General features: G+C 64.2%; 2 protein-coding genes across 5 annotated transcripts in view; one reads left to right on the forward strand and one right to left on the reverse strand.

The window, feature by feature from the left end:
* FADS2 (fatty acid desaturase 2) overlaps positions 1–4245 on the forward strand; it is a 28090-nt gene extending 23845 nt beyond the window's left edge. Inside the window, exons 8-13 of the mRNA XM_081098977.1 lie at positions 961–1058; positions 1290–1386; positions 1636–1715; positions 2567–2692; positions 2953–3041; positions 4027–4245. Coding sequence (XP_080955103.1) covers positions 961–1058; positions 1290–1386; positions 1636–1715; positions 2567–2692; positions 2953–3004 — 453 coding nt within the window. The 3' untranslated portion in view covers positions 3005–3041; positions 4027–4245. The remainder of the gene's footprint in view (positions 1–960; positions 1059–1289; positions 1387–1635; positions 1716–2566; positions 2693–2952; positions 3042–4026) is intronic.
* A 4913-nt stretch (positions 4246–9158) lies between these two features.
* FADS3 (fatty acid desaturase 3) lies at positions 9159–25784 on the reverse strand. 4 transcript variants are annotated; one of them, XR_013996408.1, is made up of 12 exons: positions 25371–25784; positions 14993–15103; positions 14389–14586; positions 13519–13620; positions 13287–13409; positions 12966–13026; positions 12297–12373; positions 11703–11908; positions 11116–11287; positions 10920–10999; positions 10627–10752; positions 9159–9467 (listed from the first exon to the last, which is right to left on the reverse strand). XR_013996408.1 is itself a non-coding variant. In XM_081098973.1 (12 exons), the coding sequence occupies exons 1-12, from the start codon at positions 25593–25595 to the stop codon at positions 9416–9418; spliced, it is 1350 nt and encodes a 449-aa protein (XP_080955099.1). In that variant the 5' UTR covers positions 25596–25784; the 3' UTR covers positions 9159–9415. The 4 variants fall into 4 exon arrangements, 3 of the variants coding, with proteins under 3 accessions (XP_080955099.1, XP_080955098.1, XP_080955100.1); XM_081098973.1 differs by having other exon boundaries at positions 11116–11212; positions 11811–11908; XM_081098972.1 differs by having other exon boundaries at positions 11116–11212.
* Between the last annotated feature and the right edge of the window lie 1736 nt (positions 25785–27520).

Below are 27520 nucleotides of genomic sequence, written 5' to 3' on the forward strand. Positions count from 1 at the left end.
GGAGCAAGGCCGCAACGCGCTGAGCATGGCGGTCGGTGATCCGGGTTGCGGGGCGGAAGCGCTCTGGGTGGCAGTGTGGTGCCGGGGGCCGGCTGAGTGTCAGAGCTCAGATGCGGCCACGCTCACTACACACGTTCACGCCACGCGGAGCCCCCGTGGGAGCTCTCCCCGGCCTGCAGACGGGGGCACCGAGGCACAGCTGAGGGAGCACCCACAGCCACACGAAGCGGGCGGTGGCGCTGGAATGAGCACCCCTGGGGAGGACAGTGATGGGGGACCGGCTGCTGCGCCCGCATTCCTGGCAGAGGAAACAGTCCTGCAAAGGCCCCGAGGTGGCTGAGAGGGCGCCTGCTCCCTCCTGACACTATGGGCTCCTCTGGGCGGGGGGAGGGTGGCGGGAGAGATGGGTGCTCGGTGTTAGGAAGGCCACTGTTCGCTGCGCGCTGGTGGTGCAGGTGGATGCACAGGAGGCCGAGTGCCCGCCTGTGAGGCCCTGAGGCGGGCGGCCGTGACTCTGTCCTTTGCCCTGCCCCCCCCCTCCCCGTGTGCGGGGTGAGCTGGAGGAAGGGGTCCCAGGTGGATGAGTCCGGACAGGACCCCAGCCCAGGGCTGTTGGTGAGCCTGTCGGGTTGGGTGCACGGTCAGACTCCCCGGTGCACAAAAGGGCTGCTGACCTCCGGCCCCTCCCTGTGGACGCCCCTCACTCGTCCCCTGGTCCCCACCCTCTTTCTTTCCCTGAGAGCAGGGCACGCAGCTCCCTTCCTGCTGCCAAGATTCCCAGCGTTTCCCTGGAAACGAGCGGGTCTGGTGGGGCTGCTGCCCACCTTCCAAGACGCCCGTGGGAGCCCCTGGGCGCCTTTGCCTGGGCGCCTTTGCCTGGGCGCGTGCGCCTGTGCCTGCCTGGGCTCGGACGCAGTGCCGGGGCCGGGCCCTCCCGGCTCATCGTGCTTCTCCCGGCAGGACTTGGCCTGGGCCGTCAGCTACTACGCCCGCTTCTTCGCCACCTACATCCCTTTCTACGGCGTCCTGGGAGCCATCCTCTTCCTCAACTTCATCAGGTGCCTGGCTTTCCGGCTCCTCCCCGGCCCACACTGGGGCTGGCGGTCGCTTTGAAGAGAGGGACCCCTGGGCCGCATGTCCTGGCACCTCAGCTCACCCCCTCCGCCTGCCTGGGCGGCCTGGGGTGGGGGAGGAGCTGTCGTCCCCGCCCCCCCCCCCCCCCCCCCCCGTGGCTGGGCCTGGAGAGCAGGCGCTGAGCGACACCCCCCTCCCCCCCCCCGCCACCCCAGGTTCCTGGAGAGCCACTGGTTTGTGTGGGTCACGCAGATGAATCACATCGTCATGGAGATTGACCGAGAGCCCTACCGGGACTGGTTCAGCAGCCAGGTGGGGTCACAGGGCCCTTCGTCCAGGGCCGGCCGGGGCTGCCCAGCGGACCCAGGGCTGTGCTGGCTCCCGGGGGAAGGTGGCGGGCTCCTCGGGAGGGACCAGCGGGGACTCGGCGCGAAGAGGGCTCCGGGCAGAGCGGTGTGACATGGAGGGGTGGCCCTGAGGCCTGGGCGAGGCTGGGCCTTGTGGGAAGGAGACGAGGCCCCTCATTCTTCACCCCCGGCCCCCCCGCCCCTCCCCGCACAGCTGGCAGCCACCTGCAACGTGGAGCAGTCCTTCTTCAACGACTGGTTCAGCGGGCACCTCAACTTCCAGATCGAGCACCAGTGAGTGCGGGCAGGCGGGGCCGGGGGCCACAGACCGTGGGAGGGAGCGGCCACCAGCCCCATCTGGGCCGAGGGCAGTGTTTGGGGGCTCCCTCTCTCCCCCACTTGGGGAGATCCCCCACCTCCACAGCCAGCCCCGCTGAGGCCGGGAGGGGTGCCCTGTGGCCCCCGTCATCGGGACAGCCACCCCGTGTGGCTGGAGCTTTGCAGTCACAGAGAGCTCACACCTGTGCCTCCCCTGGTCCGTGAGCCCCACGGGGCGGGCAGGGCGATGCTCCCACTTTATTGGTAGGTTAGGTAACTTGCCCGGAACTGAGATGCCAGGGGCTTCCCCCCAAAGGCCCCCATCCCTGCTGCCCCTCATCCTCGTCTGCCGTCATGCCTTTTCCTCTCACCCCTCCAGTTCATTCATTTCCTTTTTATTTTTTTACTTTTAAAATATATTTTTATTGATTTCAATTTTTAAAAAAATAGATTTTTATTGATTTGAGAGAGTAAGGGAGAGAGAGAGAGACATCAATGATGAGAAACATCGATCGGCTGCCTCCCGCACGCCCCCTATGGGGACTGAGCCCACCACCGGGGCACGCGCCCTGCCTGGGAACCGGACCGTGACCTCCTGGTTCATAGGTCGACGCGCAACCCCTGAGCCACACCGGCAGGGCCACTGACTTCCTTTTTGGAAAAGCTTGGTGTCTGTCCTCTAGCCTTTACGTTTACTTCCAGTCCCCAGAGCACACACAGCCGCCCACAAGCAGCCCCACCCGCGTGCCGGCCGCCCGGGTGGGCGCGGGGAGAGCTGCAGACGGGCCTCCCTGGGCCCTGCCCGCTCACCCGCGCCCCTCCCCCAGCCTCTTCCCCACGATGCCCCGGCACAACTTCCACAAGGTGGCTCCGCTGGTGAGGTCGCTGTGCGCCAAGCACGGCATTGAGTACCAGGAGAAGCCGCTGCTGCGGGCCTTGCAGGACATCGTCCGGTGAGGGGGCGTGGGTGCCGGGGGGGGCACCCAGGGGGGAGACCGTGCACCCACAGAGGAGAGGGGCCGAGCGGGCTTCTCTCTGGCTGGCTGGGGGCCTTCCCTTTCTTCCTCGGGGCCCAGGGGAGCCCTGCGCTGCAGCCCCTGCTGACAGCTGAGGGGAGGCACCTGCACCCCCAGCGAGGCCGCCCCCGCCCCCCCTCTCCCTCGGGCTGCCCTCCTCTCCTGGCCCCTGACTGCCCCCCCACCTTTCTCCCCAGGTCCCTGAAGAAGTCCGGGGAGCTGTGGCTGGACGCCTACCTCCACAAATGACACCACAGCCCGCGGGCGCCGTGGGAGGGGGGAGCAGGTGGGGTGACGGCCAAAGGGCGGGTGGGGTTTTGTTCTGAGGGGTGTCCCTGAGGCTGGGGTACATGCCGGTCACAGACCCCATTTTTGGTCTTGCTCCTGGTTTCCTCTCCTCTTTCCCTCCACTGCGCCCTCAGCACCCTCCATCGCGCCCGTCCTCAGTCAGTCCCCGGGAGCAGAGAGGTGTCCCCAGGCCTGTTCCTCGCCCCCCCCCCCCCCCCCCCCCACACACACACCCTGCAGCCTGGCCTCAGCCCGCCCGCCCTCCTGCCTGGGAGATGGCTCCCTGACCCTGCGGCTGGGCTCCTCCCTCTGGGGCCCACAGTCTGCCTTTTTTAGGGAGAGGCTGGCTCTGACCAGGCTGGGGCACTTCCCTCCGGTGTCCCCTCCCTCCCTCCCCCCTTCCATCCTCCTCCCTCCTCCAGAGCCTGTGACCTGGGCCCAGGGGGCAGCCACGCAGAGTTCAGGGGCCTGTAGGCTCAGCCTCTCCCCTACCCCGTCCGGATGTTTGACCTAGTTGGGCCGCCTTAGATTCTGGAGCCTTCGAACCCTCTCCAAGGGCTCTGTCTTCCGCTGGCTCGCATCTTCTGCTGGTTTAACCTTTGCTGCAGGATGCATTCGGACGGGGTGGCCCTGGGGCTGTTGTGGTGACAATCTACCCCTGGCCACCTGCCCCTGGCCAGTGGGCTGAGCCAGGCTCACTCCCCGAGGCCACGGTGGCGGGACTGCCACTGTTGGGAGCCACCACTGTGGGGTGGGGGGGTGGGCAGTGAGGCAGAGGAGGAGGGAGCCCAGGAGGTGATAGGAGGTGGCCAGAGGAGCTGGGGGGTTGGGAGGGCCTGATGAGGGCCGCGTGGACGTGCGAGTGGGAGGAGTTTGGGGCTGGAGGCCAGGAGCTGCCGATGGAGAGTGAGGGAGGGGAGCCCGCCCCCTGGGGGACCCAGAGTCGCTGCCTTTGGAAACCTAACCCACTAACCAATTTTTAGCTGCGGGGCAGGGACAAGCCCAGCGTGGGAGCCGTGGCCAGCCCCAGCCCGGAGGGACCAGTATCCCGTGCGACAGGTCCCCCGGTTGCCGTGGCAACGTGGCCTGAGGAGCTGCTGTCCCTCCGAGGCCGATGGATCCGTAGGGAACTGGTCTTAGTTTTTATCCTGTTGCTCCCCCGCCCTACACTTTTTGGAAATAAAGAGGTAATTTTATTCTCACTTCCTTGAGAGCTCAGTCAGTGCTGCTGATGCTGGGGGTGGGGGAGGGCGGCAGCCAGAGCCAGGGCACTGGCAGCCCCTCTGTCCCCTGCCCTGTGGCCCCCGCCCCCACCCGCCACCCCCTCCCTGACGTGCGCTCCAGGCCAGCGGCTTCGGGCAAAGGATCCAGATAAACGGGCCGCCTTCCTCTGGGCACCCAGCAAACCAGCTCCAGCCCGGAGCCAGCCAGGCCTCCGGAACGTGTTGGGAGGGCAGCGAGGAGGGGCTGATGCAGGCCGCGCCCCGACGTCATTCCCATCCGCTCCTCCGCGACCCGCTGTGCGCCCACTGCCTCGTCAGCTGGCCTCTGCCGCCTCTGTGGCCCGCTTCCTGGTCAACACACATCCCCGGGGGCAGAGAGCGGGGGCAGAGAGCGTCTCCGCGGCGGCCCGTGCCCTGCGGTGGCTCATTGGGGCCCCACAGCCCGCGCGGCCCCAGCCTCGCCTCGCTCACCAGCTCGGGCAGCGTCATGGAGACGGGGTCCTGCCGGTGGGCCCAATGCGCTGGGCGCTCGTACGGCTGCTCCCCGACCACCTGCCTCTGGGCTGGCTCGGGGGCAAGTCCAGCTGGACAAGCCAGGGAAGGGCCAGAGGGCCAGGGTAGTCCACCGAGGGGCGCCCCTCCTGGCCTGGCCTGCCCCCCATCTCCACAGCAGACCCTCGTCCCCCGCTTGTGTGGCCTGTGGCCTCAGCCGGCAGGGTCCGCCGGGTGACTCGGGGAGGGCATGTGTGGCTCCCCAGTGGGCGCAGGGCTCAGGTCGGACCCAGGGGCAGCAGCAGCCTGAGCTGGGGGCAGGGACCGCCCCCGGCTCACCCAGTGGCTTTGGGCAAGTCCTTTGCCCTCTTTGACCCTCTGGGCGATGGCTCCAAGGATGTCGTCTCAACCACGGATCCAGGGGGACTGACACGCTAGGGGGACGCCGCGGGCGGCTGGGAGGGCACCAGGTGGCTCTTGGCTCTGGTCGATGGGCACGTGGGTCTGTGACTTCTTCCCCCAGCCTTGCCCTTGGGTCAGGAAGCTGGGGACGCCCATCCCTGCTGTCCCCGCACTTCCCGGAGGCTCTTGGTGAAGGCAGGATCGTGGGTTTCTGACCCCCAACCCCCGTCAAAGTTGTGCCACCACAACAACAAGGCCCCGAGGGAGCCCAAAACCCGGAGCTGCCATCCTCCGGAGGCCGAGACCCAGCGCTTGGCTGACCTTCTCCTTCGCTTTCCACAAGGGAAGGGCTGTTTCCCAGCCCAACACTCACCCCCTCACCCTGTCAAATGTCCGCTCTCCCAGGAGGCCCAGGGGCTGGCCAGACGGCATGGAGCCTGGAGGAAGCAAGAGCTCACCCACAGTGAACTGAGGTGGCCCCCATGAAAGGGCATCACTGGGGGGGGGGGCACGGGCAGGGTGCCAGGGGCAGAGGAGGGGCTGGCAGAACAGCCCGGGCTGCCGAGGTGGCCAATGGCCTGGCCAGTTCCTCGGGCGTCAGCGGGACACTCAGAGGAGGCCTCTGAGAAGGGGCAGGACAGAAGGGCTGCCCTCAGGAGTGACGGCCATGCTCAGGTGACAGAGCCTTGGGCCAATCCAGCCCCTCAGCTGTCCCAGGTGCACCTCCCCCGTCAAGGCCCGCCCCTCCGGACAGGAAGTGAGAAGCCGTGGGTCCCAGAGGCCTTGCAACCATCTATGAGGACACGGAGGCCGGAGGGGAGGCGGCCGGTCAGGGACTCGGTGCTCTTGTGGCTGGACTTTTTGTCGTTGATGTTTTGGGGGGAGGTCTTGTTTCTAACCGATCCGGCCGCACATAAGCAGAGCAGGTGGCCCCCTAGCATGCTTGTCCTCCGCCATTATGAATGTTCCTTCTTAAAATTATTTTTAATTAGTCAATTAACTAAATTTTTAATGAGTTAATTGATTTTTTAAATTGATTTCAGATAGAGGAAGGGAGAAGGAGAGGGAGCTAGAAACATCAATGATGAGAGAGAATCATCCATCGGCTGCCTCCTGCACGCCCCCTACCAGGGACCCAGGATCCAGCCCACAACCCAGGCATGTGCCCTGACCAAGGATTGAACCCTGACCTCCTGGTTCAGGGGTTGATGCTCAACCACCGAGCCACACCGGCAGGGCATGAATGCTGCATTTTTGAAGGCATTTAGGAGCAAGTGTCCTGGAGCGTTAGGGACAGGCCCAGAGGACCTGGGCAGCCCAGTGCCCCCGACATGTGGGGGGGCGGGGAGGGGTGCGGGGAAGACCAGGGAGAGCCAGGACCTGTCCATCACAGAGCTTGTCACCCCTACCAGCCCCTTGGGACACGACGGGCAGGGACCCAGGGACCGGTTCTGTGACTCCTTTGCCACCTCCCGCCCAGGGCAGCCCACAGGGGACTCAGGGGCACAGCTTCCCTCAGTAGTTTTGCGTCTCTTCGGGGCCCAAGGCTCTGTGCAGGCCACGAAGCAGGGACACGGGGTTCCTTAGAGGCCCCACCCAGGACCCTCGGTCCCCCCTTTCACAAACCCCACACATGCTCCCCAAGTTCTTGCTCCGCGGCTGCCTAAGAAACCTCAGAGAAGGGAGCGCTCCGCTCACAAGAAGGGCGGTGCCTGTCCCCAGGGGCTGTAGCATGGGGGACAGTGGGAGGAGGGCAGGGATGACCGATGACCGATGACCGATCCCAGGCCATAAGGAGGGATCTGCAGGGAGCTGGGAGGGGGGCGGCTTCCCCAGGGGCCTGTCAGCGAGTTCCTAGGCAACTACCAACGTGCTGTTGAGGGCGCACTCCCCACGGCTACCACCAGGGGCAGCAGGGAGCATGGCCTGCCCGACGGTGGTGCAGTTACTCCGGGCGCCCCTGGGTGGCGCTGCAGGCTCAGCGTCCGCGCTGGGTGAGGATGCGCTGTCTGTTGTTTTTAAGTGCCACTGCTTTTTTATTTTTTTTAAGATTTTCTTTATTGATTTTTAGGGAGAGAGGAAGGGAGAGAGAGAGGACATCGATGTGATAGCGAAACATCAATGGGCTAGCCTCCTGCACACTCCTCTCCCGGGATCGAACCCACAACCCAGGTGTGTGCCCTGGCCGGCATCAAGCCGGCAACCTTCCGGTGCACAGGGCGACGCCCAACCAACTGAGCCACGCCAGCCAGGCCCGGGTGTTAATATCTCCCTGGTAAAGGCATCAGCCACCGCAGGAAACGCACTGGCCCGTCTGCCCAGGCAGGGGGCAGGGGGAATGCCACCCACGGGCACCCTTGGCCCCAGGAGCCAGCAGGGTTTCCAGGGCTTCCCCGCAGGAAGGGGACTCCTGGCAGAGGAAACGGCCCATGCAGGGCCCTGAGTGTGGGCCTGGCCTAGACGGAAGGAATTTGCCTTCAAGGCGGAATGCCTTTCAAGGCGTAAACAGGCTCAGAGATGACCGGGAAGTGTGTCCCGAGTCAGAGTACGCGGTGGCCCCACGGCTGAATCGCAGGCACAAAACTTGTAAACAAACTTCTCAGCTCAGTTGCTGGGCCCTCTGCCAAGAGCCTTGCACAACATCTTTTATCTTCCACCAGCCCAGGAAGTCATACTAGCCTCAGAGAGGTTGAATAACTTCCCCCAGGCCACACAGCCTTGAGTCCTGACTCCAGGTCAGAGGGGACCCTGTGGGACGGACCAGGGTGGGGCTCAGTGACCCCAGGGAGGACTGAGCAGGGACTGAAGTATGGTGCCCCTCTGCTTCCTGAGGGAGCCCAGTCCAGGGCAGTGGGGGCCCTCTAAAGTGGGGGACAGGCCTGCAGCTGGTGGGGAGACTCCGGCCCTCACCCTAGAAAGGCCCTCCGATATTCTAGCTCAGCATTTTAATATTTTTAAAAAATGGCTGACATTCTTCAAATGGAGCCTTCAGCCCTAGCCAGCTTGGCTCCATGGATAGAGTGTCGGCCTGCTGACTGAGGGGTCCCAGGTTGGAATCTGGTCAAGGGCACATGCCCGGGTTGCGGGCAGGCTTGATCCCCAGTGGGGGGCATGCAGGAGGCAGCTGATCAATGACTGTCATTATTAATGTTTCTATCTCTCTCTCTCGCTCTCTGAAATCAATAAAAATACATATAAAAAATGAAAACACACAAAAGGAACCTTCACCTCAGCTTAGAGCTCCTGCGTGGGGACTGGGCCTGCAGGAGGCCAGCGGCCCCGCTCTCCCTTCTCCCACCTTCAGGAAGCCCCAAGGGGCAACTCTAAGCCCTCCACAGAGCTGTCGAACACCCCAGGCCCTTGGCCAACCGCACCCATTTCTCAGATGAGGAGCCTGAGGCTCAGTGAAGGGCAGTGGCTGCCTAAGGATACGGCAAGTGGGGGGAGCGCACACGCTGCTCTCAGACTCCAGGGATGAAACGGCAGCGTCTCTGGGACCCAGCCATCCCCGAAGCAGCTGCAGCGAAGCCCACATCACCTGTGTGGCGAGCCGGCATCCCCTGTGTGGGGGCTGAGCACAGTCAGGCTGCACCCCCACCGGTGCGGTGACAGGTGTGGTACTGAGATGAGCAGGTGGCCCCCCCGCACATGCTCTCTGAGGCCCCTCATCAGAGGCTCCGGGACGAGGCAGTGCCGCTCCAGGATGTACTGGCTTCCCCATCCTGCGTGGGGACACCTGCACAGTGGCCCTCGGCCCTTGTCCGCTGGGCCAGCCCCTGCCCCACTCTGCCCAGGAGTAAAGTGAGGGGAGCCCATGTGACCCCCCAAGGTTGCTGGTGAGTGGGTGAAGAACAGGAAGGAACCAGGCCCGTAGGCCATGTAAGCCCCATGCAGAGGGAAGCTCCGAAAGCACCATCCCCCCCATCCTCCCGCCCCCAACACCCCGATGGCCCTCAACTCTTCTTGGGGATCTTGGCAGAATCCAGCTCCAAAATTCATGCAAGTTCAATACTTTATTCCATCATAGATCTGGGTTTGTCTTTATATAAAAATAACAGTCTGCCTAAATTTTTGCTCCAGGAAAACGTGTCACGCTCACCTTGTGGCTTCATGTCCCATCCCCCTCGCCCCTGTCCTGTTGGGCCCAGAGCTGTGGCCTTAGGGTGGCAAGAGGGCGGAGGGGAAGATGGCAGGACCGGGAGGAGGCGGGTGGAGCCTGCCTGAGCTGGCTGTGGTGGAGCCCTGGGTGCCACCCTCACTGCTGGAGGTAAGCTTTCAGCCAGATGTTGCCAGACTTCTTCAGGGACCTGGGAGGCAGGGGTGGGGTGGGTGTTGGGGACTCAACTGCAAGATATCAACCCCGCCCCCCAAGATTATGCATATGCTCAGAGGTGTCCCCATCCCCCCCCTACCCCCTGGGGCAGGCCGCTGGGTGGCGGTGAAGGGGGGGACTGAGAAGTGAGGCCAGTTCTCAGGAACTGGAGTGGAATCTAGACCTGGCGTGGGAGTGGGGGGGAGGGGTAGAGCAAGGCCAAGTCCCGGCAGGAGCCAGGGTGGGCCTGTCCCTCCTCCCCCAGCTCTGTCTGTTGCTTCCTACTGGGCCCTGCAGCCCAGGGATTGGTGCGGCCCAGCCCGTCCACCACTAGCCAACGTCGGCAGAGGAGCCCGAGATATCAATGACTCGCGGGAAAGGCCGTGCCAGGCGTCCTAACGGGGCCAGGCGGCGTGGCCAGGCCCGAGGAGGAGGCTAGGAAGGGCCATGAAGGAGGAGCAGGGGTTCAAACACCGGCTGAAGGAAGGGCATCCAGGCACAGGTGGGAGGGCCCTGGCTGGGGGGTCCGGCCCCCGCGCCCCACCGCCCAGGCTCCCGCCGCCCAGCCCACCCTCCTGTCTGCTTCCCCTCTAGCCCCTCCCGCGCATTCTCGCAGCCAGAGCATCTTCCCAGAATCCACTTCCTGCGTGTCCCTCCCCCGGGCCCCGCTCAGCGGCTCCCACACACCAGCACCTGCCTCAGGCTTTTGCACTGCTGTTCCCTGCCCAGAATGTTCCTCCCCAGACGTCTCCATGGCCCGCCCTCTCCCCTCCTGCCTGTCTGCTCACTTGTCGTCTCAATGCCAGCCACCTGCCCGTCGCCCCTGCCTGGCGCTCCCGCCCCCCTCCTGCCTCCATCCATGGGTTTTGTAGTCTCGTTTTAGTTGCCAAAGCACCACTCCCTTCCTCACGTTTTCTGTAATTTACTTATTTTAGGCGCTTGCTTTCTGGGTCCCCTGCTGGGATGTCAGGCCTAGAAGCCAGGGATCTGGAGCCTCGGACAGGGCCTGGGCCCAGGGCAGGGGGCCCGTGAGTGAAGGCTGGGAAGGGAGGATGGAAAGGGCTCACAGGTCAGCTCCCAGAGGGCCTGGGGGGCTGAGAGGGGCTGTGGGGACCAGGCGGACAGGGCCCCGGGGAGCCACCAGGTGCCCCTACCTGACGATGTCCACGAGGGCGGTGAGGAAGGGCTTCACCTCATACGTGAGGCCGTGCTTGGCACACAGCGCCTTGACCAGAGGAGCGATCCTGTGGTAGTTGTGCCTGGGCATCGTGGGGAAGAGGCTGGGGGGGCAGGGGAGGGCATGTGCTGGCACCTGAGGTGGGGGGTGCCAGAGGGACCACCACCCCTCCACCCCAGGCCCTGCTCACCACCCTCCCAGGCCCCAGGGAGCCCAGCCCGCCCGTGGGGAGACTCACGCCCACCCCGCGGGGCCCTGGGCCGCGCTCACTGGTGCTCGATCTGGAAGTTGAGGTGCCCGCTGAACCAGTCGATGAAGGGTGAGGACTCCACGTTGCAGGTGGCTGCCAGCTGCCGGGGCGGGTGGGGGCTCAGGTGAGGGAGGCTGGCACGAAGCCCTGAGCCCACCGCGTGCCCTGGACCGGGCAGCCCCCTCAGGGCCCCCCTCCCAGCCCACCGCTGCCCACCTGCGAGCTGGCCCAGTCGCGGTGCTTCTCGTGGCCAATCTCCTTGGGGATGTGGTTCATCTGCGTGATCCACACGAACCAGTGGCTCTCCAGGACCCTGCACGCGGGGAAGGCTCAGCACTGCCCCCTGTCCAGCTCACACGCACAGCAGACCCGGCCTCAGCTTCCTCATCTGTACAATGGGGCTGCGTGAACCCTCCCCCGTGGTGTGCGGCGCCGCTGCGAGGAGCAGGCTCCATGCCGGCTGAGCCCAGAGCAGCCCTGCCCGAGAGGTGAACATCCACGGGGCCGCTTCCCCTAGACCAGCGGTCGGCATACTGCGGCTCGGCAAACTGCGGCTCGCGAGCCACATGCGGCTCTTTGGCCCCTTGAGTGTGGCTCTTCCACAAAATACCACGTGCGGGTGCGCACGTACAGTGCGATTGAAACTTCGCGGCCCATGCGCAGAAATCGGTATTCTGTGGAAGAGCCACGCTCAAGGGGCCAAAGAGCCGCATGTGGCTCGCGAGCCGCGGTTTGCCGACCACGGCCCTAGACCCACTGTCCCGGGGAGCCCACCACTCTCGTGTCACGTGATTCTTCCACACCTGGGAGGCAGTCTTGCTGTCCCAGCCCGCAGATGGGGGGCGGAGGTGCTGAGGGCGGGGGGCTGTCTGTGCTCGGGGCCCCTGCTGCCAGTGTGTGAAGCGCCGTACCTGACAGCCACGAAGAGGAGCAGGGCCCCGGAGACGCTGTAGAAGGGGATGTAGGACCAGAAGAAGCGACAGTAGAAGCTGGCGGCCCAGAGCAGGTCCTGCCGAGGGCGGAGGCCAGAGGTCGAGAAGCAGCCGCAGCGGGCCGAGGTCACCCACCCTTCCCGCTCGATGTGCCTCGGAGTCCTGGACGGGTCACGCCCCCCTCAGCCAGGTGGAGGGAGGGGTCCCTGCCCTGCCCACTGAGCACGGGAGTAAGGGTGCCATGGAGGGGCCGAGGTGGGGAACCCCTGCCTGGGAGACAAATGCGGGTGGAGCTAACCCGGCGGGTCCCCACCCCCAGGGAGGACACCCCGCCACCAGCCCCACGCCATGCCCTCAGCGCACACCGGCCGGCCCCCGCGCACAGGTGCCACATGGCTGCATGCGCACGCACGCCTGTTTGCACCCGTGGACGGGGCTGGCCCGGGCCCTCCCGCCGCCACTCACCTGCCACTGCAGGCACACCAGCATGTAGGCCAGGTTCTCCACCTCGAAGTTCACCAGCGTGAGCAGCGGCGGGCCGACTGCAAAGGCAGAGGCTCAGGACAGGGCGGTGCCCGCTGGCCGCGGGGGGCGGTTACTCCGGGACGCCCGGGGACGCGGTGCTGGGCCCAGCCAGGGGTGACCCCATCACCCACAAGGCCTGGTCCCCACTCTTCCCTCCGCGGCCGAGACTCCTCAGGCTGACCCTTGCCTCACCGCCTCCTTGTCCCTCCTGCAGGTCAGGGCCAGCCTTTCGTGGCCACAGCCTGAGTCCTCATCCTGTGCACCCCAACAAGTGCTCTAACCCTCCAGGGCTCTGGGCCGCCCTGACGTGAGGGCTGGAAGGAATTCCGAAAGCTCTGGGCAGGGCTGTGACGACCTCTGGCAGAGGGCACCCAGGAGGGGGCCCCAGCAGGGGCCCAGGCTTGGCAGTGGGGCAGTCAGCACAGGCTGCGGGCAGGGGTGGCCGAGCGGGGGCTGGGAGAGGCTGGGAGGCGCCGTGATGCGGATGGTTCACAAGTGCCCCTTCCCCGGGGGGTGGCTGGCAGCTGCCCAGCAGGCAGAAGCGGACAGCGCAGGCTCAGGCGTGGTGCCCCGGCCGTGCCCCACCCTCGGGGGGACACAGGGACTCACTGAGGAAGAAGTACAGGTGCTGGTGGTTGTAGGGCAGGTATCTGCGCTTCTTCCTGCCGTACTGTGGAGACAGGCGGCGGCTGGGGGGGCAGCTCTCCGGGGCCCCCTCCTCCCGGGCAGGGGCCGGGGGCTGGCGGGGGCCACCGGGCAACGACAACTCTAGATTCTAGCAACTGCGCCCATCGTCGCAGCAGGCTGGGCGGTGGGGAGGGGGTCTCTGGGGTAGGGGCTAGCCTGGAACTAGAGTGGGGGGCGTGGTCAGGGGCCAGTCCCCCTCAGCAGCAGGCCCAGCCAGTGTGTGTCCACGTCCTCCCCACGAACCTCAACAGACGACTCCCCCAGGAGGAAGATGGGCGCCAAGGTCACGTCTGGGTCTTTGTGGGAGACGTTGGGCTTGGCGTGGTGCTGGAAGTGGCGGAAGTTCCACCAATGGGCGGAGAAGCCCTGCAGGGGAGAGGGGGCTCAGGGGGGGCCAGGCCATGCCCACCACACGTGCCCACACGCTTGGCGCCCCAGCTCAGCCCTGCGTACCCAGCACAGGCCCCACCCTCACCTTCAGCTGTCCCATCACAAACTGCTGTGCCACGTGGTTCCACCGGGGTTTCCGGAAAACGGACGTGTGGCCCAGGTCGTGCTGCAAATACCAGCTCTGGGCCTGGGGAGAGAGGCAGGCTCAGGGGACCCGGCCCCTGACTCCGGCCCTGGGGGAGGGTGCTGGCTGCCTGGGGGCCCGGCCCTGGAGCCCCAGTGAGCCCCCCAGCTCAGGGGGCTCACCCACAGCTAACAGTCCTTTCAGGACCTGGTCTACCAGCTTCCTCTTTTTACAGAACATTGAGTTCCGGGCGGTCTCGGGGCCTGCACGTCACGGGGCTGGGGTAGAGCCCTCTGGCTCCCTGCCCTGTGCACACTCAGGGCTAAGGAAGGAGCTTCCTCAGCTCATTTCAAATGCAGCTTGAGACCTGGCCGGTGGCTCAGTGGTTAGAGTGCCGGCCCAAGGGTTGCCGATTTGATTCTCCGGTCAAGGTCACGGATCTTGGACCTCGGTTGCAGGTTCCCCAGCCCCAGTGGGGAGCGTGCGGGAGGCAACCAATCGATGTGTCCCTCTCAGGTAGATACTCCTCTCTCTCCTCCCTCTTCCCCCTTCCCTCCCTCCCTTCCACTCTCTCTAGAAATCCAGGGGAAAAGCTCCTCAGCTGAGGCTGAAAATAATTAATTAATTAGTTAATTAAATAAAACGCAGCTTGGCCCTCAGATACACACCTAATGGGGTCTCTAGTTGGTCGTTCACTCATCCACTCCTCCGTTCGTTCATTCACTCGTCCGTTCATTCATTCATTCATTCACTCACTCACTCAGCAAATGAGTCTAGAATGTCCACGTGTGTCTGTTGGACAGGTGAGGGGCTGCGAGACGGCGGGGTCACCTGGGAGACGGTCAGGATGAGGGCGGTGAGGGTGCTGGGCAGCCAGCCGGGGCCCAGGAGGTAGACGATGAGCCAGGCGAGCAGCTCCATGGCGAGGATGTGGCCCAGCAGGAGCGTGAAGAAGGCCGGCTGGGCCTCAAACAGCTTCATGTCCTCGGCCGCCTGGCGCAGGGCGCGGAAGTCCTCGACCAGCTGGACCTGCCGCGGTGAGTGGCCAATCAGGGGAGGAAGCCAAGTCCCAGGTGTCCCCAGAAACGCCCCAAGGGGTGTGGCCAAAGGGGTCCAAGGGACAAGCGTGCCAGGCGTGGGGTGTGACCTGGATTGCTACCTGGAGGCAGAGGCTCCCCTGAAAAAAGTGGGGTCTGCGAGAAGCAGAAACAGCCAGCGTGGGCTGAGCCCTTCCAGCTCAGCTCGTCAGAAAGCTCGTTGTAGCCGGGGATGCGGGCCCACAGCAGGCGCCCCTCAGCCCACCCTCAACCGCCTGCCGCGGAGGGGCTGGCAGACAGTCGTGGCCCCAGGCCCCCTGGGGGTGCTGCCGCTGGAGCTGCTATGGCCGTGCCCCCCGTGCCCCCCGATGGCTCGGCCTCCACCAGGCCCTGCTCACGTTCTGGGCTCCGTCCTGGCTGGGCTCCTCAGGGGCCAGCTCCCCGATCAGCAGGGGCTGCAGGAACTTGCGCACGAAGCTGAGGTCTTGGTGGAAGGCATGGAAGGCGTCCTGAGGGAGAGCAGACAGTCAGGGGGGCAGACAGACAGACAGACCGCGGAGCAGCACCCGAGGCCACAGGCGAGCCGAGGATGGCTGACGGGAGGGCAGGGCAAACGAGACAGTTAGGCGAGAATCAGCGGGCTGCTCAGTGGCCACGGGACTAGCCCAGGGGTCAGCCTTGCCCGGGAGCCGCCCTGGTCCTCCCCGGCCCTGGGGCCCTGCCAGCTGGGCCCAGCTGCTCCGACCGCACGCGGGCTCTCCCCAAACCTACTGGGTGCATAAAACTCTGGATCTGCTAGCAGCTAGGAGGTCTCCTTGAAAGACTCATGATTCCTTTTATAATAGTTTTCAACTTAAAAAAAAAAATCTCTGGAAAGCTTTCTGGAAATCACATGCTTTTCTGCGGCATCGAAAATAAGGCCTGGGTCACAGGCGTCACCTTTGGCCGCGGGGGGGGGGGGGGGAGGGGGAGCAGGGGGGGGTGCTCCCTGGAGGGCCGCGCAGGCCGAGTTCTTGGGGGTTTGCAGGGAAGACACTCAACAGTGAAACCCGTTTGATTTTAAAAGCAGGCGCAGAAGATACGTCTTTCAAAAAGTAAAGGAAATAGGTCTGACCGTCTCTGTAAATGAGCAGGGCGGCTGGGAGCAGTGCAGGTGTGGGGGTCGGAGGAGAGACGAGGAGGCAGATAGAGGCCAAGGCACTGGCCAGGGAGGGGCCTGGGCACTGCTGAGTGCGGTGACCTTGGCCGTCACCCCGGCCGCTCAGCCTCCCCGATCCAGCCGTGGTGTGAGGGGCTCGCGGCTGCTCACAGCTCTTCAGCTGCCTGTCCCCGCGGCTTTCAGAGGCTCGGGGGGGGGGGGGGGGACGGGGGAGGGGCCGGCCACAGCCACCCAGCTGCCGAGCTGAGGAGGCAGGGACCGGCGGTGCTGTCCCACGGGCCTGGGGAGGCGACCGGGCTGCGGAGGAGGTGCCTCTGAAGCAGGGGACTGGGCGGGGCGGCCACCTGTCCGCCCACTGGTGAGCCTACCAGCTTCTGGTGAGTGTGGAGCAGGAGTGGCAGCCGGGCCTGTCCTTACCGCCAGGCGTCCCGCAGCCCCAGGGGCGGGAGGGGGGGAAGCAGCTTGGGAACCCCCCCACTACCACCCCCCTCCCCAGCTCCTCAGGGGCCACACCTGCAGGAGGCCTGCGGGGTGGTGGTGGGGTGGGGGAGCTGGGAAGGTGAAGCTTCTGGAATAACCTAGGCCGGCGGGAAGGGAAGAGGGGCTGTGTGAACTGTGGCGTGCAGACCCTCCCCTGGAAGAAGCCTGAGGGAGGGCACACGGCCGGGAGGGAGGCTGGCCCCCCAGGAAGCTGCCAGGACCCTGCCCAGCGATGGAGGGGGGCGGGGAGGGGCTCAGCGGACCCTCACTGTGACCTCGAGCGAGTCCATTCTGCCTGGAACTCGGCAAATCCAGGGGCAAGACTCCAGGGCCATCCTGACTCGGGACTGCTAAGGTTTTTTCCCTTAATTACAAAACTATGTATGTTCTTATTGATTTTAGAGAGAGGAGGGGAGAGGGAGAGAGAGAGAAACATTGACCAGCTGCCTGAGGATCGAGCCGCACCCTCCGGGGCACGGGACGGCGCTCAATCGCCTGAGCGGGGGCCGGGGCTTTAACTTTGTACCCGCAGCCGAGCGGCATGAAACGCGCCTGCTAACCGTTTCGAAGACACAGCTCAGGGCACGAAGTATATTCACTTTGCTGGGCAACCACCACCACCATCACCTTCAGGACTTTTCCATCCTCCCAAACTCAACGCTGCCCATTCAAGGCGACACCCGACCCCCCCCCCGCCCCAGCCCGCGGCACCCACAGTTCTGCTGTCTCTCCACATGAATGTGACAGTCTAGGGACCTCACAGAAGAGAAATGATACAATATTTGTCCCTTTGTGGCTGACTTGCCACTTAGCATCCTGTCTGCAAGGCTCATCTCTGTTGTAACCTGTGTCAGAACTTCCTTCCTTTTTAAAGCCAAGACTCTGATTCCCTCTGAACCTCCCCTGGCAGCACACAGAAGCACACGCACAGGGGCACACGCACAGGGGCACACGCACAGGGGCACACGCACAGAGGCGCACGCACAGGGGCACACGCACAGGGGCGCACGCACAGGCGCGCACGCACAGGGGCGCACGCACAGGCGCGCACGCACAGGGGCGCACGCACAGGGGCACACGCACAGGGGCACACGCACAGGGGCACATGCACAGAGGCACACGCACAGGGGCACACGGGCACACGCACAGGGGCACATGCACAGAGGCACACGCACAGGGGCACACGGGCACACGCACAGGGGCACACGAACAGGGGCACACACACAGGGGCATACGCACAGAGGCACACGCACAGGGGGCACACGCACAGGGGCGCACGCACAGAGGCACACGCACAGGGGCACACGGGCACACGCACAGGGGCACACGCACAGGGGCACACGCACAGAGGCACACGCACAGGGGCACACGCACAGGGGCACACGCACAGAGGCACACGCACAGGGGCACACGCACAGGGGCGCACGCACAGGGGCACACGCACAGGGGCACACGCACAGAGGCACACGCACAGGGGCGCACGCACAGGGGCACACGCACAGGGGCACACGCACAGAGGCACACGCACAGGGGCACACGCACAGAGGCGCACGCACAGGGGCACACGCACAGGGGCACACGCACAGGCGCGCACGCACAGGGGCGCACGCACAGGGGCACACGCACAGGGGCGCACGCACAGGGGCACACGCACAGGGGCACACGCACAGGGGCACATGCACAGAGGCACACGCACAGGGGCACACGGGCACACGCACAGGGGCACACGCACAGAGGCACACGCACAGGGGCACACGGGCACACGCACAGGGGCACACACACAGGGGCATACGCACAGAGGCACACGCACAGGGGGCACACGCACAGGGGCGCACGCACAGAGGCACACGCACAGGGGCACACGGGCACACGCACAGGGGCACACGCACAGGGGCACACGGGCACACGCACAGGGGCACACGCACAGGGGCACACGGGCACACGCACAGGGGCACACGCACAGGGGCACACGCACAGAGGCACACGCACAGGGGCACACGCACAGAGGCACACGCACAGGGGCACACGGGCACACGCACAGGGGCACACGCACAGGGGCACACGGGCACACGCACAGGGGCACACGCACAGGGGCACACGGGCACACGCACAGGGGCACACGCACAGGGGCACACGCACAGAGGCACACGCACAGGGGCACATGCACAGGGGCACACGCACAGAGGCACACGGGCACACGCACAGGCGCGCACGCACAGGGGCGCACGCACAGGGGCACACGCACAGGGGCGCACGCACAGGGGCACACGGGCACACGCACAGGGGCACACGCACAGAGGCACACGCACAGGGGCACACGGGCACACGCACAGGGGCACACGCACAGGGGCACACGGGCACACGCACAGGTGCACACGCACAGGGGCACACACACAGGGGCATACGCACAGAGGCACACGCACAGGGGGCACACGCACAGGGGCACACGCACAGGGGCGCACGCACAGGGGCACACGCACAGGGGCACACGCACAGGGGCGCACGCACAGAGGCACACGCACAGGGGCACACGCACAGAGGCACACGCACAGGGGCACACGCACAGGGGCACACGCACAGAGGCACACGGGCACACGCACAGGGGCACACGCACAGAGGCACACGCACAGAGGCACACGCACAGGGGCACACGCACAGGGGCGCACGCACAGAGGCACACGCACAGGGGCGCACGCACAGGGGCGCACGCACAGGGGCGCACGCACAGAGGCACAGCAGGTCCTTGGAGAGCAGGGCGGCTGGGCGGGGCGGCCCCTGCCGTGGCCTTCCCGCAGGGTGGTCCCTGGCCGCCGAGCACACCTTGATGCGCCCCCGAACAGCTTTCCTGGAGCCTGGCTTCGGGGGCCTGTGAGCCCGTCCTCCCGGGGCCGCTGCGGAAGGCTCAGCAAGGCTAAGCGCTGTCCAGCTCCCTCTGATGGAGGCCGGCTCAGAACCCGGTCCCACTGGACAGCTGTGCTCTGGCCACTCGGCAGCAGCCCTATAGGTGTGTGTGGGGTCCTGTGTGTGTGCCCCTGTGCGTGTGCCCCTGAGGCTGGCCACCATCCCAAGCAGCCAAGGGCCCGCTGCCCTGGGCCTGGGTGGTGGGGACAGGAGGGTGTCCTGGCATTTCCCGGCCACTCTGACCGAGTTTGAGGAAACAGCAGGGGGCACCCCCGCCGTCCACCCTGGGGCACTCAGAAGTGTCCTTCCAGGGACGCGGGTGCAAAGCCCAGGCCCCTCCCACCTGACAAGTCAAAGGTGGCACTCCAGGTCTCTCACCGGGTCTTGGGACAAAATTGGGGTGACACTGTGCCCCTCAACACACGCTGCTGGTGCAGGACAGGCCCTGCCCACAGCGCTGCCCGGGGCAGGGCTGGGAGGAGGGGTGAGAAGTGGACGAGAGCCGGCCCTGCACCGCCTGGAGGCACATGCACTGGAGGCCGGGCTGGGTGCTGGGACACCGAGGGCAGCGGGGACGAAACCCGGGTCCATCCTGTGCTGCCCCCCCAGCCCCCTGCAGGCACAGCTCCCACCCAGCCCCGCCTCGGCCCCGGGGCCTGGGAGTGGCTCCAGCCCTGCCCAGCCCTGAGCTCCCTGAGCGGCTGGCTAAGGGGCAGGAGTGGGAGGGCGCTGGAGCCGGCCTGCCGGGCATGGAACGTGAGCTGCCACTTCTGAGCTGGGCATGGAGTGACAAACATCACCCCCTCCACTCTGTTTCCTCATCAGGAACCACAAATGTCCCGCCCGTGGGCCCCGGGGAGGACTCAGGCAGCGCAGGTGGAGCGCTCAGAAGGGGCCTGGCGCCCGGCAGGCGCTCCCAGCCGCGCTCGGACCTGAGTCCACTCCGATTTGGAGCCTTAGGAGGCTGGGTCGCAGGGGTGACACGCCAGGACATGCTGTGTGTCCGGCACGGTCAAGTCCCAGCCAACTTGAGGGGGGCATCCCTCCACCCCAGAGATACAGTGCGGGCAAGGGAGCATTTCTGGCCACTCTCCAAAGATTCTGGAATATTCCAGATCAGACAGAGGGTGGAGCCCTGGCCGGTTTGGCTCAGTGGGTAGAGCATTGGCCCATGAACTAAAGGGTCCCGGGTTCAATTCCGGTCAAGGGCACAGACCTCAGTTACAGGCTCGATCCCCAGCCCCGGTGGGGCACGTGCGGGGGGCAGCCAATCAACGTGTCTCTCTCACATCGATGTGTCTCTCCGTCTCTCCCCCTCCCTTCCACTCTCTCTAAAGATCAATGGAAACATATCCTCGGGTGAGGAGTGACAACAAATAAAAAAAAGAAAGAAAGGGGGTGGCGCAGGGCAGGTGGGGTGACCTGGGCCTGCGCCTGAAGGAGGCAGGGGCTGTGGAGATGGGGTGCCCGCCCGCCCTCCCTCTCCCGGCGAAGACAGCACAGGAACGCGTGCCCCGCGCTCAGACGCTCCTCCCGGGCTGCTCCCTGGCCCTCCTCACAGACGGCCAGCAGGCAAGCGATCAGTCTCCCGTTTGCAGATGGGAAATCCGAGGCACTAGAGGCCGAAGGGCACACAGCTCTGAACATGGCACATCCAACTCCCGCCCATACGGCAGAGCCCAGCTCAAGGACAGAGCCCCCCGAGGCCGCCCTGTCTCCCAGCTCTGCTGGTGGCCCTGTGACAGGCTGGCCCACCTCTCAGGGACTCAGCCACCCAGCACCCTGGGCCTCGCCAGTGTCCCTGGCCCAGCGGTTAACCCCCAGCGGCCGGGCACGCTGGCTGTTGGGCCTCTCTCCGCCGCTTGGCTCTGGCCCTCCTCGGCTGTTCCATGAGAAGCCCATGGCAGGGTGGGACCCTTGGGAGGACACGAGGAGGGCCACCAGCACCCACTCTGCCCACTGCGCTCCTGGGAAGGGGCTGGGGGGGCGGGGACTACAGAAAATGCCCACGGAGCCCGAGAGGTCACGTCATTAGGCAGCAGGGTGTTCATGGCGGCCAGTGTGGTGGGTGGAAGCAGAGTGTGAGCTCCCGAGCCAGGTCCTCCGAGTTCATGGCCGGTCCCCTCTGCACCCACCCTCACTCAAGGCTCAGGATGGGCCCTGCCTCTCCCCAACTCCCACCAGACACAACCCCACCCTCCAAGCCCCAGGAGGAAGGCCCTGCTGTTCAAGGGCCCCAAGAAGGTCCTTCTCCATCACCCATATTCAGCCTCAGTCTCCCCATCTGCAAAATGGGCGGACACTAGTGCCTGCCTCAGCTCAGAGAGGCACTGAGCTATTTCCCGACGGCTCCCCTGGCGCGCCTGCACCACAGCATCTCCTGCCCTGGCCACACTGCCCTTTGGGACCCGTCATCTCATCCCTTAGCCCCGCTGCCCTTTTCTTGGGAGGCTCTGCCTTCCCCCTCCCCATTAGGGGTCATTTTAAATCTGCATCAGATTCCCCTGGCTTCCCTGCTGTGCCCTGCAAGGCCCCTTAGGATAAAACCAAAGTCCTGCTTCCCAGGACACAGAAGCCAGCAGGAGCGGCGCCTGCTACCCTTGGACCCACCCACCTGCCCCGCTCCCCACTGCTCGACGCCAGCCCTGCAGCCTGCCTTGCTGGCCCCTGAACGCAGAATAGGTCCCCCCTCGGAGCCTCTGCTCCAGCCGGTCCGCCTGCCAAGGGGCTCCCTCCCCAGGGGTTCCCACAGCCCACTCCTCAGGTGAGGACCGACACTCAGGGTATGCTCATCGGCCATCGACTGACGGGCACAGTGATTCAATAACTGAAAACCAACGAATGAATGAACGAACGAACGAATGAATGGAATAAACAGCTAAGTCCCAGTGTAGCATGTGGCAAAGAGCATGGGCCGTGGGTTCAAAACCCAGACCTAACTTTATTTAAATCAAATTTAAATATATATATATATATATATATATATATATATATATATATACACACACACACACACACACACACACACACACACACACATAATTTCAGAGAGGAAGGGAGAGGGGGAGAGAGATAGAAACATCAATGGTAAGAGAGAATCATTGATTGGCTGCGTCCTGCACGCCCCACACTGGGGACCGAGCCCACAACCCGAACATGTTTCCTGACCGGGAATCAAACCATGACTTCCTGGTTCATAGGTCGACGCTTAGCCACTGAGCCACGCCGCAGAGCTAACTTTTAATTTCAAGCCACTTTGCCTGCCCGAGCCCCCGTTTCCTCGTCTGTAAAGCGGGAATAATCACAATAGGGCCTGAGGGTGAAGACAGTATCTATAAATCTGACTTCAGAGCCACGGTGGGTGCTCGGCGCCCGGCCCAGGCGTGCCCCTGGCCATAGGGTCCCGGGAGCTCCTGGGATAGGACGCAGCCTCTTGTGCAACAGCCAGGCCTTGCCTCTCCCAGCTGGCTCCGCTCCCTGCAGGCTGCCTCTGACTCTTAGACAAACCTGGCGCAGGGCCCGGAGCGCTCTCCCCGGGGTACCGCTCCGTATCCCAGGATGGCCACAGGCTGACTTAATGGCCCAGGAACTCTGGGAATTTCCTGGCAGGGAGGCTTCTGCTGCCTGGACATGAGAACAGCTGATGGATGGCCCTGGCAAGACAGCTGCCCCACCCCCACCTGGTCTCCAGGACCTGGGATTGGAAGCCTGGGGTCTGGGCTTGACCACGCAGGGCAGGCACTGGGCTGGTCCAATCCCTGGTCTGTCTGGTGGGCCCATATGGGCAAAGACGGGGTCCCCCAACCTCAGCCACCTCATAACCCTTTGGCCTGAACAGACCAGGTGTTCCTGGCAACTCCCACCCAGTGTTCGGGGCCTTGAGGAAGCTAAGAGGTGGCCTAATGCAACGCTTTCCTGTGGCAGATGTGGCGGAACCAGGCACGGTCACCCAGCAAGGGGTGATTATGCCATGGCTGTGCCCACGCACTACGCAGTCTGCAGGGCCCACCCACACTCGTCACACAGAAACATATACTGACCAGGAGCAATGACGTGGCGGGCCAGTGGCCACGGAGTTGCGAAGGCCCAGTCCTGCCCTCGGCCGCTTGCTGTCTGGCCCCACTCTCCCCATTGTACAGATAAGGAAGCTGAGGCTCAGAGGAATGACATGCCTGGTTCAAGGTCACTCAGGGCCTCCAATGGCTGAGCCATGACCCAGCCCCAGGGAACAGATTTTTTTTTTTTTAAACAAGAAACAGACTTCATTGGTGATGAATCAATAAGAAAACCATCAGATGGAGGTCTCAGGGTCAAGGGCTAACTGTATGCTGGGGTCCCCACACCACATGGGAGGGTCCCCCGCACAGGTCTGGGCGGCAAGGAGGAAAATGCAGTTACTGAAAGCTCTCCGTCGAATTCTCACCTGCTCCCATCCTGCCCTTCGGATCCGAGGTTGGAAAAGGCCAGAACAAGCATCCACAGGGTCCGTGAGGGGAGGCCAGGGCCCAGCCAGGCCAAGAGGGGCGGCTGTGGCGCCTGGTACCCCCATACCTTGACAGGAACGCACACACGTGCAGTGTTCTCACACATGCAGGTCTGCACATGGCCACACACTTACTGGCCATGGTCAGCTTCACCTCCGTGGCCACCACCCGGCCTCTCGGCCGGAAGGTCGAGGCTTTCTGCCCGTTTCGGGAGGTTTAGGAGGCTGCTGACCCGCACCCCTCAGCCTCCTGGGGTGGAAGCGGGGAACGGGGACCTCTTTCCTCAAAAACAGCCTTTTTCAATTGGTGTGCCGCGGTGGGTGCGCCGTGTGCTGAAGAACGTTTAAAACATGTGATACCTGCCCTGGCCGGTTCGGCTCAGTGGATAGAGCGTCGGCCTGCAGACCGAAGGTCCTGGGTTCGATTCTGGTCACGGTTGCAGGCTCCTCCCCAGCTCGGGCCCTGGTTGGGGCGCGTGCAGGAGGCAACCAATCGATGTGTTTCTCTCACATCCATGTTTCTCTCTGTCTTTCCCTCTCTTTTCCACTCTCTCTAAAAATCAATGGAAAAATATCCTCGGGTGAGGATTAATAATAATAATAATAATAATAAAAACAGGCAATTCCTGACTATTTGGTCAGGGGCACTGACCTCTTTGCCTTTGATTGTCAAAATTTTAAAAAATGACAATAGCTATATGTGTGTGTGTGTGTGTGTGTGTGTGTGTGTTTTTGGTCAGAGGGGAAACACTATGATCTTTGGTGTGTCGCAGAATTGTGTTAGCTCGTGTGCTGTGCAACGAGAAAGGCTGCGAATCGCTGCTCTGGAGTCCCGCAAAGACTGGGCAACTGGTGGAGGAAGGCCCTCCTGCGACCGGACACACTCTCTCTTGCTGCCTAAAGTTCTGACAGTGAGGAACTCATCCCCTGGAATCTTGGTTCATCCCCTGGAATCTAGGGCCTCAGAAGGCCAAGGACAGAACAGCATGGCCTGGCTCTGATGCCCCTACGGGGGACTTCGGGAACAGGCGTGAGGAGTCCTAGTTGGCTGCTCTGCCACTGGGCTCCAGCCAGATGGTCCCCCTGGACCAGGCCACACCCCTCCACGGCCCAGGCAAGTCCAGACACGGGCTGGGAAGGGGAAGCCGGGGTCCCCGGGAGCCAGCCTGTTCCCGGGGTGACTGTGCTTCCCGAGGAGGCCCACCCAGCCTGGCTGGCATGGTTCTCCCACGGCAGCTGCCAGCCGCGGAGAGGTGAGTCACTGACCCTCTGACATTCACCACAGCTCTTGGGCAAGCACATACCTTTGGGCCCAGCCCGGCCTTTGCTGCCCAGCCCCCAGCCTCTGATGGTACATCCTCGCCTAGCCCCTAGGGTCTTGGCCCTACCCTTGGCACCCAGCATGAGGGACCTGGTTGTGGGGGGGCGGGGAGGACCCAGAACCGAGAGGAGGAACCTCAGAGTAGCAGGGGGGAGGGGAGAGGGCTCTTCTATGGGGCTCTTTCGGTCATGACACACCCACCTCTGAGAGCCCCCACTCCCGCCCAGCCCCGGCCCATGGCCCGAGGTGCGGTGCCCCAAGTGGGGACGTGGCCCCCTTCCCTCGCCAGCCCATCCCAAGTCAGGGTCCCTGGCCAGGAGGTCATAGGTCAGCTAGGGAAGGGCGCTAAGACCCCCGCAGGCGAAGCGGGGCACCATGCCCAGGATCCGCCCGAGCGCGCCGGGCTCCACCCCGCGCCGGCGGCTCCCTTACCGTGGCGTCCTCCGCGCCGTGGTGGCCGATGAGGCGGCTGCCCCCCGGGTGCCGCTGCGCCCAGCGGCTGATGTCGTAGACGCGGCGCTCGATGACCAGCCACTTGTCGCCCGGCAGGTTGTGCGGGCGGATCTGTTCCCAGCGAAAGGTGCGCAGCGGCACCCCACGCTGCGCGGGCCCGTCGCGCGCCCCCGGCCCCCCGCCAGGCTCCCCGACGCTGCCCATGGCTGCGCGCAAAGGTCCTGGGACACGGGGGTCCTCCGGAGACACCCAGGCGAACGAGGGGGCCTTTCCCGGGCTCCCGCCGTCGCCACCGGTCCCCCCGCGGCCGCGCCCGGCGTTGCCACCACCGTAGGAGCGCGCGCCCGGCTCTGCCCTCCGAGCGGAACTTTCCTCCCTTATAACCGCGCCGCCCGCGCCGGCCGCCCGCCCGCCCCCCGGAGCCGCGCCCGCCCCGCGCGCCAATCGCGGCGCCGCGGCCCGGCCCCCACGGGCCCCATTGGCTGCGGGCGCTCCGACCGGAGGCCGAGTCCAGGCGGCCCGCCCCGCCCCCCGGCCCGCGGCCACCACGGCGCGCCGGTCCGGGGCTCCGTCCGCGTGGGCTCCCGGCTCGGCGGGCGGGCGGGGCGGGGCGGGGCGGGAGGGGGAGGGGGAGGCCACGGGACGAACCCCGCGGCCGGGGTCGCCGCGCCCTCGGGGCCGCGTGTGCGCGCTGCCAGCGGGAACACAGTCTGCGGGCAGTGGGCTTCCTGCCTCGCGGCCTGGGTCGCGGCACCCTGAGCGCAGACGTGGGGACGCGACCTCGGGGTGACCGCAAACAGCATTCAAGCAACAGACCCCCAAGATCTGCGCGAAGAGGCCGCGTGGGGCTGAGGGACTGGCCCTGTCCCCGCGGGGTGTCTGGGGGGTGGGGGGCAGTGGTCCTCCCAATGTGGCTGTAGGGTTGAGGGGTGGCCACCGGGGCGAAAGGGATGGAGGGGCACCGGAGTCAGTAGTGGGGCGCGGCGCCTCCATGCACTGGGGGCTCGGCTGGGTGGCTCGCTTGTTCCGACCCCTCATCCCATTTTTTACTTAAATAAACTCAAGTTCTTTGGAGAGCGTAGGTTTTCTCCAAACGACTGTGTAGGTCTTTGAGATAAAGATCGCTGCTCCTACCAGGTAAGAGTTCACACCTGAGGCAGATGGAATCAGGCAAGGGTGTGCTTTGGGGCGGTGGTGTCCGCATCATGAAGATGCGCCTGCAGCCCTAACCGGTTTGGCTCAGTGGATAGAGCATCAGCCTGCAGACTGAGGGGTCCCAGGTTCAATTCCAGTCAAGGGTACAAGCCCGGGTTGTGGGCTCCATCCCCAGTGGGGGGGTGTGAAGGAGGCAGCTAGTTGATGATTCTCTCTCATCATTTCTATCTCTCTCTCCCTCTTCCTTCCTCTCTGAAACCAATAAAAATATATTTTAAAAACAACCCTCCAGGTGGTGGAGTCCATGCTGGCTGCCGCTCCTTCTGGCAGAGGTGGGTCAGCAAGTAGCAGGAGGAGGAGTCAGGCCCACCCCCGTCCCTGCAGAAGCCTCTAAATGATGCAACAGCATAGTGTGTGTTGCATGAGGTCATTCACAAGGATACCTCTGCCCTGGTAAAATATATACACTTAAGCCAAAAAGAAGGGGGGGGGGGGTTTAAAGGCCTAAATATAAGATGTGAAACCAAAAAACTCCTTAAAGGAAACATGGGGGGAAAGCCCCCTGACATTGGTCTTGGCAACAATTTTGTGGCTATAACACCAAAAGCACAGCAACAAAAGCAAAAACTAACGAGTGGGACTACGCCAGCTAAAAAGCTTCTGCACAGCAAAAGAATCAACAAAATGGAAAGGTCACCCATAGAATGAGAGAAAATACTTGCAAATGCTGTCTCTGGTAAGAGGCTAATATCCAAAAGATGGAAAGAACTCGATAGCAAAGAAGCAAACAATCTGATTTAAAAATGAGCCAAGGGACGGGAGAGAAATTTACCAAATAAAAGGTGCCTGGCCTCAGGGAAACGCCAGTCAAAACCACACTGAGCTATCACCTCACCCCGTTAGAATTCATAAAAAAGACGCACGGTCACAAGCGTTGGCGAGGAGAAAAGGGGGCCTTGTGAGCTGTTGGTGGG

The sequence above is a fragment of the Myotis nattereri genome (assembly GCF_964212035.1).
Source record: "Myotis nattereri genome assembly, chromosome: 9".
Taxonomy (NCBI): domain Eukaryota; kingdom Metazoa; phylum Chordata; class Mammalia; order Chiroptera; family Vespertilionidae; genus Myotis; species Myotis nattereri.